Here is a 20,638-nt window from a genome sequence, read left to right as displayed (position 1 = left end):
ATTCAAAGCATAACCCAAACTTAGATTCAACATGCAACAGATTCACAATGATTCAACAATTAAGACATAACATCTTTTGAATCATAAAAAGAAACAATACAAACAAATCCTCAAATACATCATAAGGTTCAATAAGCAAATAACAACATCAAGCAAGTGTTCATTTCCCCCCGAGTGCTACGTATCAGAGCAATGACACCCAAAACTCGACTATAAGCGAAAACAGCTACTCATCTGGATTACCTGCACGTTACCCACGTGGAGGCAACATTCAAACAGAAAGGGTGAGATATCAAACTATATAAATAGGATTATGATAAATCATATATTAGGTAAGGAATATAAATGAATCACCGTTTCACACAACATCAACATAAACAACACAAAGAACATCATTAAAGAATAGTCTTGATATCAACACATCGACATCTTCAACAAACCAACACATAAGCATCACAATGCATAGACAACAACTTCAACCAACAACAACTAGCAAAGATTCGAATGCGACTCAACTATGCATATGCATGTGGTACCATTGGAGTAAAACTCCCAACTTAGAACATTGCCAGTAATTCCGAGGCATAAGGCAAAGCCTTCAACACGGTCACATATCAACATCACACCGTTCAACTTTATGTTATGTTATGCTATGCGGCAACATACAACGACCACGATTCGACAACGAAATAACAATAATACAACAACGGTCACATATCAACAATCACACCGTTCAACTTTAGCCAAAGGCTCACAACACAATCTTAGCAATTCATAGCGTTATATACACAATATCAAAATTTGCTATAATTCATACTATGAGGCTATTCACATAAGAACACACAAAATAATCATATTGAAAAATCAAACTATTAACCGCGACAAAAGCATCCAAAGCCAAATCACAATTTTCGGTAAATTCTCAAAATAATCGCAATATGTCAATATACCAAGTAAGCCAAACAACTTCCAAATTAACATCTAACCAATTAGATATCGTTAATTATAAAAAAAAACATTATTGACTTAATAATATTTTGTTCTCAACTCAAACATTCAATTACAAACAAATTCTCAAGATAGCGTAATTTATCGGCAAATAATTGATCAAATTCCAAATTTATTTCAATCAATTAAACTTATTGAAATTAATTCAACTAATTAATCTTACACTATACTAATTCAATTCACTTCAATTTCATTTTCCATTATATATTATCTAACAGGGCATATATATTGAAAACAGGAAAGAAAATAAAAGAGTAGCACTCAATGTGCTGTAGCATGAAACGAAGCATCATAGCTTAAGGGGGTGTTCCATTTCCATTTTATGACATCATGCAATTTCATGGAGTAGAAGTGAATACCATGATATTTCATTCTTAAGTAGCAGTAAGTGACATGGTAATAAACAGGGTACGTTGGAGAATAGCAACACCATATATGAACAGCACATAGTGAAATATATATATGAAAGAAAAAGCTCACGAAAGCATAAACGCCATTGGTATAAATATTCAAATTTCAATGCACAACAACAACAATTTCAACAGTAGCAGAAAATAAAATTAACACAACACAATGAAAATCTATACCCTAAACCCACATAAAATTCATCATATTCCCATTTAGGTAGTAAGAATCCCCCCTTACCTTGGATTGAGTGCAGCTCTAAGAAGTTTCAATGGAAAAATTTGGAGAAAATGACACTTTAGAGCAACACTTTGGGTCTCCTCTTCAAACCCTAACCCCCTTTTCTTTCTCTCCCTCGGTTTCCTCTTCTTTTTCTTTTTCAGACCACACTATCTCTCTACCTCTCTTCTACTTCTATTTTTAAAAAAATAAACTATGTTAATATTAAATACACAAATGGGCCTAACAAAATATACCCCCTTAATACTTAGAGATGTCATTAATTAAGCCCAATATTATTTCCACACTTAATATAAAAATAATATTTCCACTAAAAATTCATTAAAATAAAATCCGACTATTTTAATATACCGACTTATTACTCAGTGTCTCATATTTCCGGTCTAAACTTAATTACTCAGAAAATTCCCAAAATGCTAAATATTAGTTCATAAATATTTCTAATACTAAAAATATTAAAATCATCGATTAAATGTCGATCCGCTATCCCGAACTAATACCGACTAAATCGCCCCAAAACGCAAAAATTTCAGAAAACATCATAAATGTCTAAATTAAGCAAATAATTATTTTTCCGGGCGTTACATCATACATATATCTCTCCTGCTCATATATGTGTCTCATCTTTAATACACCTTTAAACATATTTGGCTCTCATGCTATCACTATCTACCTTTTATCTACTATACTATGAATGCTAGTGTTTTATCTATGTTTCTCTCGTTACTCTCCTCTTCTGTTTTTCTTGTATCTCTTTTGATGTTGTCAAAGGGGGAGATAGATGCTGAGTGTACGAGGGAGCTCAGCTGAGTAAATAGAAGCTGAGTGTACGGGGGAGCTTTTACCACTAATTGCCAAAGCTTCTACTACCGGTTTGCCATCATCAAAAAGGGGGAGTATGTGAATACAAGATCACACTCACAAAGATGTTTTTGATTCATGGCAAACTCAACAAGCATACAAGCAACAAGGTACAAGCAGAAGAACTCAAAGAAAAGCAAGCTTTGGTCACTCATAACAGAGCAGGTCGACCTACTATGCATACAGGTCGACTCAACACAAGCAAAATAAGAGGAACTCAGAAAATCAGCAGTCAGGTCGAACTACTCCCAACACAGGTCGACCTAAAATGAAGAAATTTACATATCATTCTGCTAGGTCGACCTACACAACAACTAGGTCGACCTAATCTGAGAAAATATCCCCAAAACGCATCTGAAGTGGATTCTGGTCGACCTACTTCTTTGACAGGTCGACCTAACTGGGAACAAATGACATCCAAAGGATATGCAGCTCTGTTAGGTCGACCCAGCCCTAAATTAGGTCGACCTATCTGATCAAAACTGACATCCAAAGGATATGCAGCTCTGTTAGGTCGACTCAGCCCTAAATTAGGTCGACCTATCTAATCAAAACTGCCAAAATTCTGGTTTTCTCTGCATCAACTGAAAAGCTCTCATATATATTGTCCAAGGTTCAATTATTGAAAACAACACCAACGACTGAAAGATACACAAAGGCTTCTCATCTTCGTTCTTCGTCATCTCCAACACAATTACACATAATCATTCTTGCGTTGAGGGTTAGTGATCGAGTTCGATAACGTCCATGGAACGGAATTGAAGATTCCTAGTGGGTGAAGATTTGTGGGGTTTTTGGTGAATAAAATCCGAGGGTTTTGTCCTCCAAGATAGGTGTTTCTTGGGGGTTTTTATCAAGAGGTTTCATCGAGGATCCATCTGAGTGTGAAGATTGAAGAACAAGCGTTCAAGGCAATTCAAGACAATGCAGAAAAGGGATCAAGTGAAGCTCTTGGATCACCTTGATCTGACTCAAGATTAAGGGGGAAGAAGATTCAAAGGATCGACAAATTTGGTTTATTGTTTATCGCTTTGTTTTCTTCTTTGTATATACTACTTTCAACATTAATGGAAGATTTCCCAATTTCAATTTGGAATTGGGGGCAGACGTAGTCGTAGCGAGGACGATCGACGAACTGCCTGAATAAATATCGTGTTCTTGTCGCTTTTATCTTTTCATTTACGTTCTGTTCATATTTGGTCATAATTGCAAAATTGATTAACGATTCAAGTGTTAAAATTGTGAATTAAGGTTCTGCATAAACATCACAATTCACCACATCTTGAATCATCATCAATTTGAACATTATCACCAAGTGTTTGTCGTTTTGCTTATTCCATTATTACTGCATTGCAAACCAAAGTTTGTCAATTTAGAAGTTAATTGGTTTTCAGCTGTGAAACGTATTGATTCGATAACATATCACTTCATCGTTAATCTCAATTATCTTGTGGTTTTGTCACATATACGACCCTTGCAATAACGGTCCGGAATAGACGCAAGTCGATTCAGAACCGCTTTCGCTTTAGTTCAAAATAATTCCGAAAAACTCTGTGAGATCTATTCACCCCCCCCTCTAGATCCTCAGGCCAGCGTCTAACATATATTCATGGAAAGACAAAAGGTGTCTCACTTGGGAGCAGTCAAGAGGATTTTAAGATACGTCAAATGATTTATTGGTTGCAGAATTCTCTTTCATGCAGGGGCACGAGCAGAAAATGCAATTTACTTGGTTTTACTGGTTTCAATTGATGCGAAGATAAGGATGATCAAAAGTCTGTAGTTGGATACATCTTTATGTTCGGTGGAACACCAATCTCATGGTGTTCGAAGAAGGAACCAGTAGTAACACTCTCGTCTTTGAGAGGCAGAGTACATTGTTGCTTTGTTATGTACGTGTCAAGTCGTGTGGTTAATGAATCTATTGAAGGAGTTGGGCACCAATGAGGATGACGTTGTAATGCCCTTGGTTGATAACGTTTCCGCTATCAACCTTGCTAAGAACCTAATTGCACATGGGAGGAGCAAGCATATTAAGATGAAGTTTCACTACTTGAGAGAACTTGTTAGCGAAGGAAGATTGAGATTGAGATATTGTAGAAGTGAAGACCAAATGGCTGATTTGTTGATCAAAAGGGTCACAATTGAAATGTTCAGGAGATTGAAGATGAATATAGACATGAAAGACTTTGGACACTTGAATTAAGATAGTGTGCTAAGTGAAAATTGATAATTCAAGTGCTATAATCGGTTACCATAAGAGTGTAACCAGTTACATTTGAACGAAATTCACTTTTGGGCTGCAAAATAGAAATACCTTAGAATTATTGTTGTCAATATTAATGAAAATATTCTCACATTCAATTATATTCTCTCTCATTCTCCCTATCTCTTTTCACTATTCACAATAAAACCCTTCATTTTCACAAACCAAATAATTCTAATGTCTATCTGTTCAACTTCAAATTTTGTATAGCATAATAAATTGTCCTCGGTCACAACACGGCGACTCCACCTCCCCAAAAGCAATAATCAAATTCCTAGAGTTAGAGATACTGCAACTCTTAAATTTTATTAAAATTACTCACATATCATGCCCCCATGCTTTCATCACGACACTTCTTTCCTACTAACCATTTTCACTCTCCTCTTTTCCTAAAACACTGTTTTCTTCTCCATTTCTCTTCCAACAACATTTCACTACCCATGGCTGAATCAAATAACCACACTGCAAACTCATCATCACTATCACAACCACGTGGTGGAGATATTAATGCCAATGTAAGACATATTTTTACCAATATCAATATTAATCTCTATTTTGATACTTAATTGTAATCATAGAATAGGATAATCTAAGATGAATTACGTACATAGTTAGACATATATTGTAGGAGCCTTAGCTTCTGTTAATCATGTAACTAACTCTCTGTAACAGTAACTAACTTCAAATTATGATTAATAGCTACTAACTGAAACTCACCTTACTATCAATATATGTATCGGTAAAACAATTTAGAAATATTTGTTACGTTTTTATGCATTGGTACTAGAAATAACTGTATATATTTTTACTTCAGGTTATACGTGATAATCCATTATCACATATTTCTCATGGCGAACAAGATTTTTTTATGGTGGGCACTATTTCTGTACCGCTGTATAAAAACAAAAAGAATACTGCACCTGCACTCCTTGAGTGTATATCTAGTTCCAATCATTCACCTTATCCAACAACTAGTACTGATTATGAACAAAGTAAATTCAAGAGGAGAAATCGCGTCAACTTACATGATAATAAGACATTGTCAGTGAAAGAAAAGTTCACAAGGCACCATAATGAATCACCTCATCGAAGTCATTTTTGGAAGAAGGATTATAATGCGTCAGCTGATAGACGATATAATAAAACGCAAAGAAAATTTAACAATGACATCTGCTTTCGCGGTAAAAGAAATTCTACTTTGACAAGAGATATACCGCTAGAAAAGAACGAGGAAAATGGCATTGAATTTGAGATGCAGGAGGAAGGAACAAATGGAGGGATACTTAGGCCAGGGATGGTTCTCCTCAAACATCACTTAACACATCATGAGCAAGTATTTGACTTTTCTCTGATCTTTCATATATATTCTCTATGCTTGATGTATTGGAATACTTACTTATTTCATATGTGATGGATTCAATTTTCTTGAATAACTTCAGGTAGAAATAGTGAAAAATTGTCGCGATCTTGGTCTCGGTCCTGGGGGATTCTATCAACCAGGCTATGGAGATGGAGCCAAGCTTAGATTGATGATGATGTGTCTTGGTATGGATTGGGATCCTCAAACAAGAAAATATGGATATAAAAGGGTAATTGATGGTAGCAAGCCACCAAGTATTCCTCCTCGCTTTAGTAAGTTGGTTACAAGAGCTATACAAGAAGCACATCAGCTATATAATCGGGAATGCGGAATAAGCTATGTGGAGGATATACTACCTTCAATGACTCCTGATATATGCATTGTCAATTTTTATTCAACTACTGGAAGGCTTGGTCTTCATCAGGTTAGTTAGTTACACTACTTTGTTGCTAGCGATTTACATTTTTTGTTTCCATTTTAAAACTACTTGATGCAGGATCGCGATGAAAGCAAAGAAAGTCTTCGAAAAGGGTTGCCAGTTGTGTCCTTCTCTATTGGTGATTCAGCAGAATTTCTGTATGGAGATCAAAGGGATGTTGAGAAGGCGGAGAATGTAGTTCTAGAATCAGGAGATGTTCTTATATTTGGTGGTGATTCTCGACATGTATACCATGGCGTCTCATCTATCATACCAAATTCAGCACCAGAGGAATTGGTGAAAGATACCGGCCTTTGTCCTGGTCGCCTCAATCTTACATTTAGACAGTATTGACATCTCCTCTTATGCAGGCCCAGTTCGGGTGACCTATTAATGTTGTTCAGTTCGGTTCGGTTTCTGGCTCAACTATACCATGAACAACCCTAATGACTGCATCTCCATCTATTTTTTTACATCAGAAAAGAAACAAAACTCTTCAAATTGTCTGATTTTATCGACTCTGCACAATGCGGATCTCATCTACAATTGCATTTTAAAATATTGTTCTCTAGTGAGTTGAATAAATACTTTGCTGTTTAATTAAATTCTCATGTGAGTTAATAACTGACCCCACCACTTGTACAATCTACACTGAGTTAGTTGATTGAATTTATTTTGTTCCCTATCAATTTAGCAAATTGAATTTAATTAGTTGGTTGAGGTTGGTTCCTTAACTAACAAGCTATCAATGCGATCACTTTTAGACCGTCTCTATCTTACAAGTCGATTTTGTTGGGATGAATTTTGTCCAAATAATGGTATCAGAACCTATCATATCCTAGATCACTTACTAGGCTTCCCGCATCGTTCACGCTTCACCTACATTGAGGCCCGAGGTGAGGGGGTGTGTAAGGGACGGACCCAGAATTTTTAAATAGTTTGGGCAAATTTTATACACAAATATATAATATTAAAAATATATTTTAAAAATATTATCATTCATGAAAATTTTCTTATGATTATTGAAAATGTTAATAAAAAAAACCAACTTTAATGGAAATTTGTCATACCCCATAAATTTTGACCCCACTAATGCAATATATATTTTCATGACTAGTGTTATATTTGTTGTGTTTTAGAAGTTAGTGGGGGCATGTGCCCCCAATATCATGCAAGTAGATCCGTCCCTAGAATTTCCGCTTATATTGCAAACTGCTTCTAGTCGTGTCTCAATTGCGGCATGGCTTACATTCATTACATTCATTGCAGGCCTCCAATACCTTCACTGTGTTGGGTTTGAAGAGATGGATTAGTGTCACATAATTTAGAGATATGGTTTGTATTATGTTTATAAAAGTAGGAGAAATCATGACCTTACAGTTTGTTTTGTAAGGATGAGTCAGGTTATACCACACATTCTAAGAATTTGAATTCAGCAAGAACAATAAATAATAAATACAAAGAGAAGAAACAAATAAGAGAATTGCTAAAAGTAGAAAGTAAAGTAGCATGGAATATTATATCATATATATCTTTATTACAAATGCAACATTCAAACTTAGAAAAAATTCATTCTGCCATACAATTATAGATGAAACTCTGATACAGACCGAGGAAACTCGCAGAGGTGGAGCCCTCCTTGCCCTTCCTTTATTCTCATTAGTTAACTCTCCAGCACTCTGTGCTGGTAATACTGTAGTAGAAAGAAGTGCCATGCTATCTCCTTCTTCCTCTCATCCAAACTATATTTAGAATCTGATACTGCAATACAACAAAAAACACAAACAAATTAGTAAGTTATTGATTATATATGTTTAGGTTAAAATCCCGAATTAGAACATGCTATGAGATAATGAGAAGAGTGAGTTATAAAACTTACGTTGCGCAGTTGGTGGAGGTGCTAAACCTGTATGGTAGTCTAACACCACATTTGCCAGGGAGAGTAGCAGCAGCGTTGGGATTCAAACCACGAACGGAACCAGCAGCACCTTTCAAGCAGTTGCAAGCGGCCTTACGGTCGGGGGTAGTTTGGGCCACCGCGTTAAGTCTCCTCACTCCACCACAGCATTGTGGTGAAGGACCACGGCCACTCGTAAGATAAGGAATGCATGGGACAAGGGCACCGGTTACTGCTCCGCATGAGACTGCAGCCTCTGCTATTGGTGCAGTAATAACAACCATGCAGATCAATGCAACCATACAAGAAACTCTCAAACTTGCCATTGCTTCTTTAGAGAATGGATTGAAATAGAAATATTGAAAATTGCTTTTGCTTTTGCTTTTGGCTTGCTTGGTGAGTATAAGTGATTCAAGGTGTGGGTTTATATAGAACTTATGAGAGTGGTTTTTGTTATGTGTTTGGTTTCAAATCAAATCTTATATTAAATGAAAAATCTATTTTAGTTCCAAGAAAAGAAAGTTTAAAAAGTGTATATGTAGTTAATTATTTTAAGATTAACTTTTTTTAGTAGTTAATTATTTGATAACTATAATTATTAACAAATTTATCTCTAAGGGTATGTTTGGATTGATGGAATAGGATGGAATGGAGCGGAATGGAATGCAATAAGTTTATGTTCCATCGTTTTGATTGATTAAAAACGGATGGAATGGAGTGGTATCGGATGGAATGCATTTCATCTCATTCCATTACTTTCCACCATTTTTTGTACTCTCCGATTTGGGCGGAATGAAAAAATTATTTTATTCCGTCGTGAAATTCCCAAACAATGGAAAGACGTATTTATTCCATTCCGCTCCATTCTATCTCGCTCTAAAATAACCTATAAATGCAATAGCCAAATTAATAACCAGCAAGTTGACACTTATATGAGACCGACCAATGCATAAAATAACATTTTATTCTGCAAGTCAGAGTTTAAAATGAAATTTTATACTTTCAATTTTCAAAGATATATTTATTAGCACAAAACAAAATGATGTCGGTTCCACTTTTCTCCTCAATTTTTAGAATGAGTTTTACTATTAAATACTTTAACAGATTATAGATGTTTAGATTCTGTCGGTTACAATTTAATTTTTATTGAACTAAAAGTAAATTAAGAAAAAAAATATTGTGGATAGTTTTTTTTATCAAATAGTCTAAATCCGCATTATACAACTATCAATTTTATTGACTCAAAGGAACAATCAAATATTCATATTAATTCCTAATTTTTGTTTTAAAAATATCTTTTTATTTTATTTCTTTAACAACTCCTATTTTTATAGAACAAGTTTCATGAAGAAATAATTTAAAAAATAAATAAATATTTACATTTATTCTTAAGGGGTAAACTTGTGCCCTTAAAGGACAAAAGACATAGAATTTTTACATTTTAAAAGAATAATGTTTTTTTATAAGGGAGTAAATCGAATCTCGCCTATATTAGTCAAAAACGGAAAAGTTGGTACGGTTTGGCTTGCTATTTTATGGAGCCTTTGGTTGCGTAGGAATGACATGGTTTTTAACAACGGATCATGGAATTCGCGGGATGTTGTTTGGAGTTGCAAAGCGTTCGTTTAGAGGTGGTCGTACATCGGGAAAATTACTCATTCCAATTATAACTTCTTTGAATTTAGCAATAATTCATTGTTTTACTTAAGCTAGGTTTCAATCGGTCTGTAATTTTTTTTTTTTTTGTGTGTAATTTCGACTCTTTGTTGTTTTAATATATTTCTTGATTTAAAAAAAAAAAAAAAAAACAGGAATAGAATGGTATTAACTCTTAAATTTTTAGAGTAAGCTAATCTTAACTATTTTTCTTCAAATATGAAATGTTTTACTAGCTTAGATATAGAATTGATTAAAATATACACTGATTTGAAAATAATTTAATAACTTACAGGTAAATTTTGATTTATGAATCAAACTACTTGAACTAGGATTCAAAATTAAATATGTAATATATATATATATATATATATATATATATATATATATATATATATATATATATATATATATATATATATATATATATATATATATATATATATATATATATATATATATATATAAAAGTTTGGTTTAATCAAAAGAGAACATAGACCCATAATATAAATAAAAAAATTAGATACACAAAAATGATGGAGACTCAAACCAATACTTCAAATCTAACGAATGCTAAATTTAGGAAGACCTGTCATGTTGCAATTGAAATCTAAAGCTACATTGGAATGTATAGTTTTGACTTAAGAGAAAAGTTGAAACAGCTAGAGTGCCTGAAAATTTGATAAGAACTTTATCTAAAGATGTTTTAAAGTAAAATTAATTTTCAAATCCAGTTGAATCTTCCGTCCTTCTCAGTGTCGGTTTGAAATGCTAAAGGATGCTTTCGGCAATTGCATACTAGCCTCATATTAATTGGTTGTACTCTACTAAATGCTGTTTGGTACATGGTCTCTATCCTTTGAACCTGGCTTAATATCGTACGTTTGAATAAGTCCTCTATAGTGTAGTGTGTAGTGTAGTTAGATCCAACGATAAAGGCAGTTTAAAATGTCAATGTCAATGTATCCCTTACTTCTTGTATTTGCCCATGCATCATACAACAAAGCCTCTTAATGATTGACGTACGATTTAACAACTATTTACTATATCAAACTAAAATTAACTAGCAACTTTTCACCATTTAGTCATGATAACAAATATATCAAATTTATTTTAAAGTTAAAGTTAAAGTTATTAGAAAAAGTTATTAAGAAAGATTTTGAAATTTATGATTTAAATAAAATTATGGTACTTGATATAATATTATGACAAAAATTGAACTAATATAATCAATTTCATTAATGGGATAAGGTTTGGTTCTAGGTTGTCAATAGCGCGCTATAACGGTGTAGTGGAAGAGGATCTCGCCGCGACACTCTTGGCCTGCTGCTAACCACTATCTGAAATAGCGAAAATAGCGGACGCGGTTTATGGAGGCGTAGCGGTGGAATAGCAGTTACATAACGCTTTACAGATCGATAGTGTGCCGATGATATCAATACTGTACTTTTGAATTTTTTTTAAGGGGAAAATTTGTATTTTTCCCTTTTATTTTACTAATATAAAAGTTAAAATTGAGGCATTAGGTCATTTACATTCTCTCTTCACTCAAATTAGCAATTTGTTACTGCAAAAAAAATTGTTAAAACATGTTGATTAGGGATGGCAACAATGTTAGAACAAGATTTGTTCTGATCAATATTCTTAGTTTTGATGATAACAAGGATATGAATTTTGTGTGAGATAATGTGGTACTCTAATACATTGCAATTTCCCTTTCAGGAAATATATAAAGAGTATGCACAAATCAGCGCTCAGAAGCTTTGTCTCAGAAGGTTCAGCATGCAACATCAGAACATGGTCTGGCAAGACATCAGAAGATGGTCAAAGCAGAATCAGAACATGGGTCTATGGAAGCATCAGAAGAACTTGAGATCAGAAGCAGAAGCACTGAAGTTCTCATGGTATCACGCTCAGAAGCACTTCAAGGTCAGAAGACAAGAAGATGCTATGCACCAAGCTGTTTGACTCTGATGATATTCAAACATTGTATACATAAACATCAGATCAGAAGATAGTACAGGTGGCAGGCTACGCTGACTGACAAAAGGAACGTTGGAAGCTATTAAAGGCAACGTCAGTAGACACAGCGTGAACAAGGCTCGAGGTAGTTGACAAAAGCGTGAAACATTAAATGCAATGCTGTACGGAATACGCAAAGCATTAAATGCTCCCAACGGTCATCTTCTCAAGTGCCTATAAATATGAAGTTCTGATGAGAAGCAAGGTTGACGATTTCTGTGAATATTAACTTGCTGAAACGCTGTTCAAATCAAAGCTCTCAAACTTCATCTTCATCAAAGCTCACTACATTGCTGTTGTAATATATTAGTGAGATTAAGCTTAAACGTTAAGAGAAATATCACTGTTGTGATTATAGCTTTTCAGAAGCATTTGTAATACTCTTAGAATTGATTACATTAATTTGTAAGTAACTAGAGTGATCAAGTGTTGATCAGGATACTCTAGGAAGTCTTAGCTTGTGTCTAAGCAGTTGTAATTAGAGTGATCACGTGGTGGTCAGGATACTCTAAGAAAGTCTTAGCTTGTGTCTAAGCATTTGTTCCTAGAGTGATCAGGTTGTGATCAGGATACTCTAGAAGACTTAGTCGTGGGATAAGTGGAAAACCATTGTAATCTGTTGCGATTAGTGGATTAAATCCTCAGGTGAGGTAAATCACTCCGTGGGGGTGGACTGGAGTAGTTTAGTTAACAACGAACCATGATAAAAATAACTGTGCAAATTGTTTTTATCGTTCAAGTTTTTAGACTACACTTATTCAAACCCCCCCTTTCTAAGTGTTTTTCTATCCTTCAATTGGCATCAGAGCGCCGGTTCTAAGGTGCAAACACTTAACCGTGTTTAGAAAAGATTCAGGAAGAGAAAAACGCTTCAGTAAAAGATGGCTGGTGAAATTCCAACAAATACATCTGCATCTACATATGGCTCTGCTGAGCAATACAATGGTAACAATGGTTATACTAGACCACCAGTATTTGATGGTGAAAACTTTGAATACTAGAAAGATAAACTGGAAAGTTACTTTCTTGGTCTAGATGGTGAACTATGGGATCTTCTGATGGATGGTTACAAACATCCAGTGAAAGCTAGTGGCGTAAGGCTTACAAGGCAAGAAATGAATGATGATCAGAAGAAGCTTTTCAAGAATCATCATAAATGTAGAACTGTTTTGCTGAATGCTATCTCTCATGCTGAGTATGAGAAGATATCTAACAGGGAAACGGCCTATTATATATATGAGTCATTGAAAATGACCCATGAGGGAAATGCTCAAGTCAAGGAGACTAAAGCTCTTGCTCTAATCCAGAGATATGAAGCCTTCAAGATGGAGGATGATGAAAACATTGAGAAGATGTTCTCAAGATTTCAAACGCTAACTGCTGGATTAAGAGTTTTGGATAAAGGCTACACCAAGGCCGATCATGTAAAGAAGATTATCAGAAGCTTACCCAGAAGATGGGGTCCAATGGTAACAGCATTCAAGATTGCAAAGAATCTAAATGAAGTTTCTTTGGAAGAGCTTATCAGTGCCTTAAGAAGCCATGAAATAGAGCTGGATGCAAATGAGCCTCAGAAGAAAGGTAAGTCTATTGTGTTAAAATCAAATGTTAAAAAATGTACTAACGCTTTTCAGGCTAGAGAAGAAGATCATGAAGAATCAGAATCTGAAGAAGAAGATGAACTGTCCATGATCTCCAGAAGGGTAAACTAACTCTGTAAGAGCAAGCAAAGGAAGTTCAGAGGCTTCAGAAGTTCAAAGAGATTTGAACGAGGAGAATCTTCTGATGACAGAAGATCTGACAAGAAGAAGGCTGTCTGCTATGAGTGCAATGAGCCTGGACATTATAAGAACGAGTGTCCAAAACTTCAGAAGGAGAATCCCAAGAATAAGTTTCATAAGAAGAAAGGTCTTATGGCAACATGGGATGATTCTGAATCAGAATCAGAATCAGACTCTGAAGGAGAGCAAGCCAACTTTGCGCTGATGGCTACAGAAGATGATGGATCAGAATCTACATCAGAATCAGATTCTGAAGAGGTATTTTCTGAACTATCTAGAGAAGAGTTAGTTTCCAGTTTAACAGAACTTCTGGAACTCAAGGCTCATCTTAGTATCAAATACAAAAAGCTGAAAAAGCAGTTTGAATTTGAAACTAAGAAGCTGGAATTGGAAAATTTTGAACTGAAGGAAAAAGTTTTAAATCTATCCAAAGATAGTGGATCTCCTTCTGAAACAGAAAAATCCATTCCTAGCATGAATCATATTCTGAAAGAATATGACTCGAGCTTCAGAAAGTTCTTATCTAGAAGTATTGGCAGAAGTCATCTTGCTTCTATGATATATGGTGTTTCTGGAAACAGAAGGTTTGGTTTTGGCTATGAGGGTGATACCTCACATAAATTTGAACCTGTTGATGATCTGAAGATCACATACAAGCCATTGTATGATCAATTCAAATATGGCCATGCACATGATATTAGGCTCACTTCATATGCACAGAGCTTTAACACTGTTCACACCAAGAAGCATGTGACACATCCTAAGAAATATCATGCTGACAAACCTAAAGAATATCATGTTGTTCCTCCTGTTAAATATTTTGCTAAACCCAAGTTCAATCAGAACTTGAGGAGAACTAACAAGAAAGGACCCAAGAAATTGTGGGTACCTAAGGAGAAGATAATTTATGTTGCAGATATCCTTGGCGGTAAAGAGGACAAAAAGCAAAATGTCATAGTACCTGGACTCTGGGTGCTCGCGACACATGACAGGAAGAAGGTCTACATTCCAAGACCTGGTGCTTAAGCCAGGTGGAGAAGTCAAGTTTGGAGGAGATCAGAAGGGCAAAATCATTGGCTCTGGAACCATAAGTCTTGGTAACTCTCCTTCCATAACTAATGTACTTCTAGTAGATGGATTAACTCATAACTTATTGTCCATAAGTCAATTAAGTGACAATGGTTATGACATAATGTTATACCCCAAAATTTGCCCACATATTTTTCAAGAAAACTCCAATCTGAAAATTAAGGGTCTCATATAATCATGGATTTTTATTTCAACAAATATCCTGACATATGAAATACTTAGTTTTTAGAATTTTTCTTATACAGTAATTTGGCTTGCAGTTGAATTTATTCTTACGCAAACGCCAAATACTGTTTATTACTTCACACATGCTATTTATTTATTTACAGATAAATGGTACTGACACAATTGGTACAAAGTTAAATCTTTTTGCAGGCGCAGAATCAGGAAACTCAGACTGTACTGGTAACAAGTAGATTATTATTATCTTTTGTTTCCCACTAATTTTTGTACTATATTCCATTATTTTCAAAAATCTTTCAAATCTCTTTTTCAAAAATCAAATCTCTCTTTTTTCCAACACTATCATACACTTTCTTTCAAATCTTACTTCCACTCAAATTTTCCTTTTGTACGGAATCACATCATTCCCCAACGTCTCTTTCCTTCTTTCCATTCTATAAATACCTCTCATTTTCTTTCATAAAATCTCACATCAAAATTCCAACTCATCTTTCAAATTCCTATCTCATATCTATTTTCTCTTCTTCCCTGACAAGAATGGCAAAGTGGATAGAGACACTGTTTCTTACAGTCATCACCATTGCTACGGTGATCATGACTTTCTTCTGCCTGCATAGTCCTGAAGAGTGTGGACCTGCAATGGTTGCACTCCCAATCATCTACATGTTATTGTTCATAGCATGGGTCATTAATCGTCATTCTTAAAACTTGCCGTATTTCTTATTTCTTAAATGTACCGTTTATTCGTCGTACTGTTCAATATAGTATGTGATATTTGTACTGTCAGTATTAAATGTTGTACTATTTGTCATAATATTGCTTAATTACTAAGATAATATTTTGTGTGTTTTCTGCCAGTCAAATATTCCTATTTCTGTGCATTAAATGATTTTCAGGGTTATTATCGGTAATTTTGCCCGCATACCGTAAATATTAGTTATTTATTATGTCTATGTTTTTCTAACAAGTCATGTAAATAAACTTTCATTTTTCACATAAAACAAAAACAAAAAAAAACAACAAAAAAGAAAATTAACTTTGACTGTTGATTTTTCACTCTAACTGCTACATCAATACCTGAACAGTCAGTTGACAGCCAAACTGCTGGCAGTACAATTCACAGTGTTTTGTACCATCAATCAAATCAATCTTTCACAATTCAAATTTCCAAGATTTTTGTGTTAGAAGTCTTCTGAATATCACGCGATTAGCAGAAACTCAGCACTGCACAAAAATCAGGTACGCTTAACTGTCTCCTACACAAACAGTCCCTAATCAGGGTTTTTCTTGTTTTTACAGGAGCAACAAGTTTTTGAGAGCTCAAATGGATTTCATACACATCCATATATCTCAAAGTACCATCATACAAATTTTCAAACACTCAGACGCACCGTCAGCAGCTCAAACAGTCAACAGACGACCCGTTTGACCAAAAAAGTCAACAGACAGTCAAAAATGATTTTTTTTGTCAAAGTCCATATTTTGTCAAAGGATTCATCATTTGATCATTGGATGATCATAATTCATCAAGGAAAGATCAAAAATCAACAAAACCCTAAGATTCAAAATTAGGGTTTTTGCCTGAAAAGTCAACTCAACTTTGACTGATCATAACTCTCTCATCCTTCATCCAAAAAATTCAAACCAAAGCTTGTTTTGAAGGAAATTCAATTATCTTTCAAATGCCATTGATCCCATGGTCATTGGATTCACCATTTGAAAAATATGATCAAAGACATTACAGGTCATTTTCAAAGTCAACAAAAAGACACTTTTTTCAAAAGGACACACAAGGAGCTTCAAAAATCATTTTCACATGAGACCAAAGGCATTGGTTAGAGGACTCTTTGAGGTTTCCAAAAAGTGCAAGATCTCCTTCATATGACAAAAATTGAAGGATTTACACCTTGTTGAAGTTGGCTAAATTTTGGGAAAATACATGAAATCAACATTGTTCAAAATGGCATTTTTTCCAAATGGGGCCAAGTTTTCAGCATTCAAACATCATTTCCATGATATTATGGGCCTCCCACGACCAAGACAAAGCCCACATCATTTTTCTCCATTTTTTGATTTAATTTTATCATTTAAGATTAAATTAAAAAGGAAAAAAGGAAGGATAAATCATAGCTTATTTTCTAAGCTAAAAGCTCACACATGTGGCTTAATTATGCAGCAAGAAAGCTGCAAGGAAAGGCTAAGGAAAGAGCAAGCCAAGGTTGCTTGAGTTCCAAGCTTGAAAGTCAAAAATTCAACAAAAGCAATCATTGCTTTTAGCTTCAATTTTAAGCACCTCAAGGCCTATAAATGAAGCTGCATATTTCACAAACAAGAGGAGCCAAGACACCCACGAAAATATAGCAAGCATAGCATAGAAACACACCAAAATTCTCTCAAAATTCCATAATTTTGTAATTTTCAATTTCCATATTCCAATCAATATTAATACAAACAAACACTTTCAATCATCTTCTAAGATCATATAAAGTAAGAACAAACTCTTTGTGTGGTCCCATGAGAGTCGTATCACGTGCATAAGCGTTCTTCATATTCATACATGAACAATTTTCGTTTTCCTATATTTACTTAACCTCAATATAAACTAATCATTCTAATGAGTTCATAAGGCCTCATAGGGTAGATCTGGGCTCTAACATGAGAGTTTCCACGTGAGGATAGCTCTAAGCCATTAACAAGTGTTCTTGCATGCTTAAGCTTCAAACTCTTCGACTCCATAGCTACAGCGCTCAAATAGCAAAACTAACACCACCATCGTGTTCAGGAGGTGATTTTAAGTCAATCTGGGTCACTTGTTTTTATCTCTAACGTTTATTTTTGCAGGTGTGGGAAGCTACCAAAAGTAACGTTTTACTGTACAAATAGAGGAGGTTTAAAACCCCCGCTATTTGTTTAATAAATAAGGCAGACGGAGGTTGAAGACGACCACGCGTCCAAGTGTGGTTCGTCCGTCAAAAGTTGACCTTTCTATCTGCACGCGTGGCAGATTTCCTTCTCCTCATTCGCTGGTCAGCCAGCGTGGGTCCCAGTGTGTACTTTGAATATCTGACTAATCATGTGCACTGATTCCCACATGGCTATCATGCTCCCTCATGATCTGAACCCTTAGATCAATCTCCAAGCCAATCCAACGCGTCAGACAAGCAGCCCTATGCTATGGACTTCATTGATTTTCACACAGGATCAGTATCCTTTTTACATTTCTATTTTATTTTAATTTCTTTGTTAAATTAATTAAAAATAGTTTTAAAAATCCAAAAAATACACAAAAAATATTTTTAGACTTCTAAAATAATATATTATTTTCTGAAATAAAAATATTTTATTTTTCTTCATAATTTCAATATTTTGCATAATTAATTAGTATATATTTATATATTTGCTTTTTAATTATTCTAACCAATCAAAAAATCATAAAAAAAATTGTTCTTTATGTTAAATATTGTTTATATATTATAAACTAATTTTGTACATATTTTGAATAATTTTCTTTTTAAGTTTTAATTATTTGTATAATTATTTGTATAATTATGTATTAATTAGCTTAATCAATTCCCAATCAATTTCAAAAATTCCAAAAAAAATTAGTTTTGTTTTAAAATTAATTAACAAATATTTTGTACATATTTTAAACTTAATTTCTAGGTTTAAATCTATTTTCATCTTTTTTCTTCATTTTAATTTAATTAATCATGCATTAATTATAATTAAAATCAATCATAAAAAATCAAAAAAACATGCCTTTTATTTTCTTGCAATTTAAATTCCTAGATAAATGTATAGGATGTCAAATTCATGTAAATAGGCTAGTTTACGTTTCCTGCAAAATCGATGTAATAGCGTAGATTTACTTTCCGCACTTTACATTTCCGCATTTTACTTTCCAGCATACATATAAACTGCGTGTATGTCAAAGATAAAATTGAACCGTTAGATCACTAACTTCAAAGATAAATATCTGAATCCAATCACAATCACACTTGCACCTCTTCAGGTAATCCTTTTCATTCTTTCAAAATCAAAGTCAAATTCTACTATTTTGAGTACAAAATCGAACCTTGCTTTCATATCCGGTGAAAGGATAGATTTTTAAAGGGAACAGGATAAAGACCTTACAACTCAGGGTAGACCTCCTAGTTTGCTTGCTCAAATCAAAACAAACAAAATTCTCATACACTGTTGATTTTTCAAAACTTTCAAAAAAAGACAATACTTTGTATACATCCAAACACGGGTTATTACAAAGTTAACGTTCTTTTCCAAACATCTTTCGAAAGATAAACAAGCATTTTGTATACATCCACACACGGATCATTACAAAATTCAATTTACAAGAGTATTTGAAACCACATATGAGCAATTTCAGAGCAATTGAAAAGTCATCGAAAAACAAGTGAGCTAAGCAAACTTAAGAGCCCATGGATAACCATGGATACAAAGGGTGCTAACACCTTCCCTTTGTATAACCTACCCCCTTACCCAGAATTTCTTAAAGGTCTTTTTTCTGTTTCTTTTATAAACCTTTCCTTAATTGGATAAAATAAAAGGTCGGTGGCGACTCTGTGAATTTTCAAAAAATGCGAAAGCATTAAGCGACAAAAAAGAGTCAGTTCACGTATCTCTACAGATCAGAGGTATGGCCCGGTATTAAAAAAATCGGAGGTCCACAGAACTGGCGACTCTGCTGGGGAGATACTTTCAAAAACAAAATGTTTTCAAAAGGGGTTACCTTAAGAGAATAGATCACTTCGATGTTTTCAATTGATTGACTTGATTGCTCTATTTTTCAAAGGTTTGTTTGGATATTTTGCTTGTGTGAAAGATTCTAACCCGAATCTCGAGATACCTTAAGTATATGACAATAGACCGAGGAAACTGTACGGCATGTACCGATACGGTTGATCTGGTAGTCATCGTTAGTGCGATACTTTGGTTTATACTGATGTCCCTTGAAAACGATCAAGGAGTATATTAGGCTTCCGAAATGTCATTAAACACTAATTTGTCTTAGAACCTTTTTAGTTGAACTTGACTTGTGGCCTATTAAGTGGCTAGCTTTGAAATTGATCGAAGTTAGTTATCCTCGAGGAATATTTTGATCGGCCGCTCGAGCGCCGTATTGAGATGTTACTTCCAAGGATCATAGAACCCGAATCCAATTCTAGGACAGGTTTTAACCAACTCAACTTCAGTGGGGAGGGTATCACCTATCAGCTCCATGCAAGCCTTTAAACCTAAGGCTATTGTTTGATTTGTTTTTGTGTGCCACATGTTTGCATCATAAGCATATCATTTTTGCACCAAACACTTCAAGGATCAAAGAGTTTACCTTTGTTTTTGCAGGTAATGGCTCCCGCCACCAAAGATTACATCCGAATCAACATCTCAACGGTACCATCTGAACTAAAAGACTTAGTGTCAGAATTCCCCAGGA

At 34.5% G+C, this 20,638-nt stretch overlaps 3 protein-coding genes across 3 annotated transcripts in view; 1 reads left to right on the top strand and 2 right to left on the bottom strand.

The window, feature by feature from the left end:
- The first annotated feature begins 5,220 nt into the window (after positions 1–5,220).
- LOC131604336 (uncharacterized) lies at positions 5,221–7,088 on the top strand. The gene is made up of 4 exons (XM_058876782.1): positions 5,221–5,295; positions 5,595–6,113; positions 6,220–6,564; positions 6,637–7,088. The coding sequence occupies exons 1-4, from the start codon at positions 5,221–5,223 to the stop codon at positions 6,910–6,912; spliced, it is 1,215 nt and encodes a 404-aa protein (XP_058732765.1). The 3' UTR covers positions 6,913–7,088.
- A 965-nt stretch (positions 7,089–8,053) lies between these two features.
- On the bottom strand, positions 8,054–8,867 carry LOC131606377 (non-specific lipid-transfer protein 1-like). Its single transcript, XM_058878613.1, has 2 exons — positions 8,438–8,867; positions 8,054–8,319 (listed from the first exon to the last, which is right to left on the bottom strand). Exons 1-2 carry the CDS (start codon positions 8,779–8,781, stop codon positions 8,307–8,309), a joined length of 357 nt encoding a protein of 118 aa, XP_058734596.1. The 5' UTR covers positions 8,782–8,867; the 3' UTR covers positions 8,054–8,306.
- A 454-nt stretch (positions 8,868–9,321) lies between these two features.
- LOC131604335 (uncharacterized) overlaps positions 9,322–20,638 on the bottom strand; it is a 35,103-nt gene continuing 23,786 nt past the window's right edge. Inside the window, exon 4 of the mRNA XM_058876781.1 lies at positions 9,322–9,341. Within this exon, the coding sequence (XP_058732764.1) occupies positions 9,322–9,341 (20 nt within the window). The remainder of the gene's footprint in view (positions 9,342–20,638) is intronic.

The sequence above is a fragment of the Vicia villosa genome, linkage group LG5 (genome assembly GCF_029867415.1).
Source record: "Vicia villosa cultivar HV-30 ecotype Madison, WI linkage group LG5, Vvil1.0, whole genome shotgun sequence".
NCBI lineage: Eukaryota > Viridiplantae > Streptophyta > Magnoliopsida > Fabales > Fabaceae > Vicia > Vicia villosa.
The sequence above is the reverse complement of the archived record's forward strand: the minus strand, read 5'-3'. Positions and strand labels throughout refer to the sequence as shown.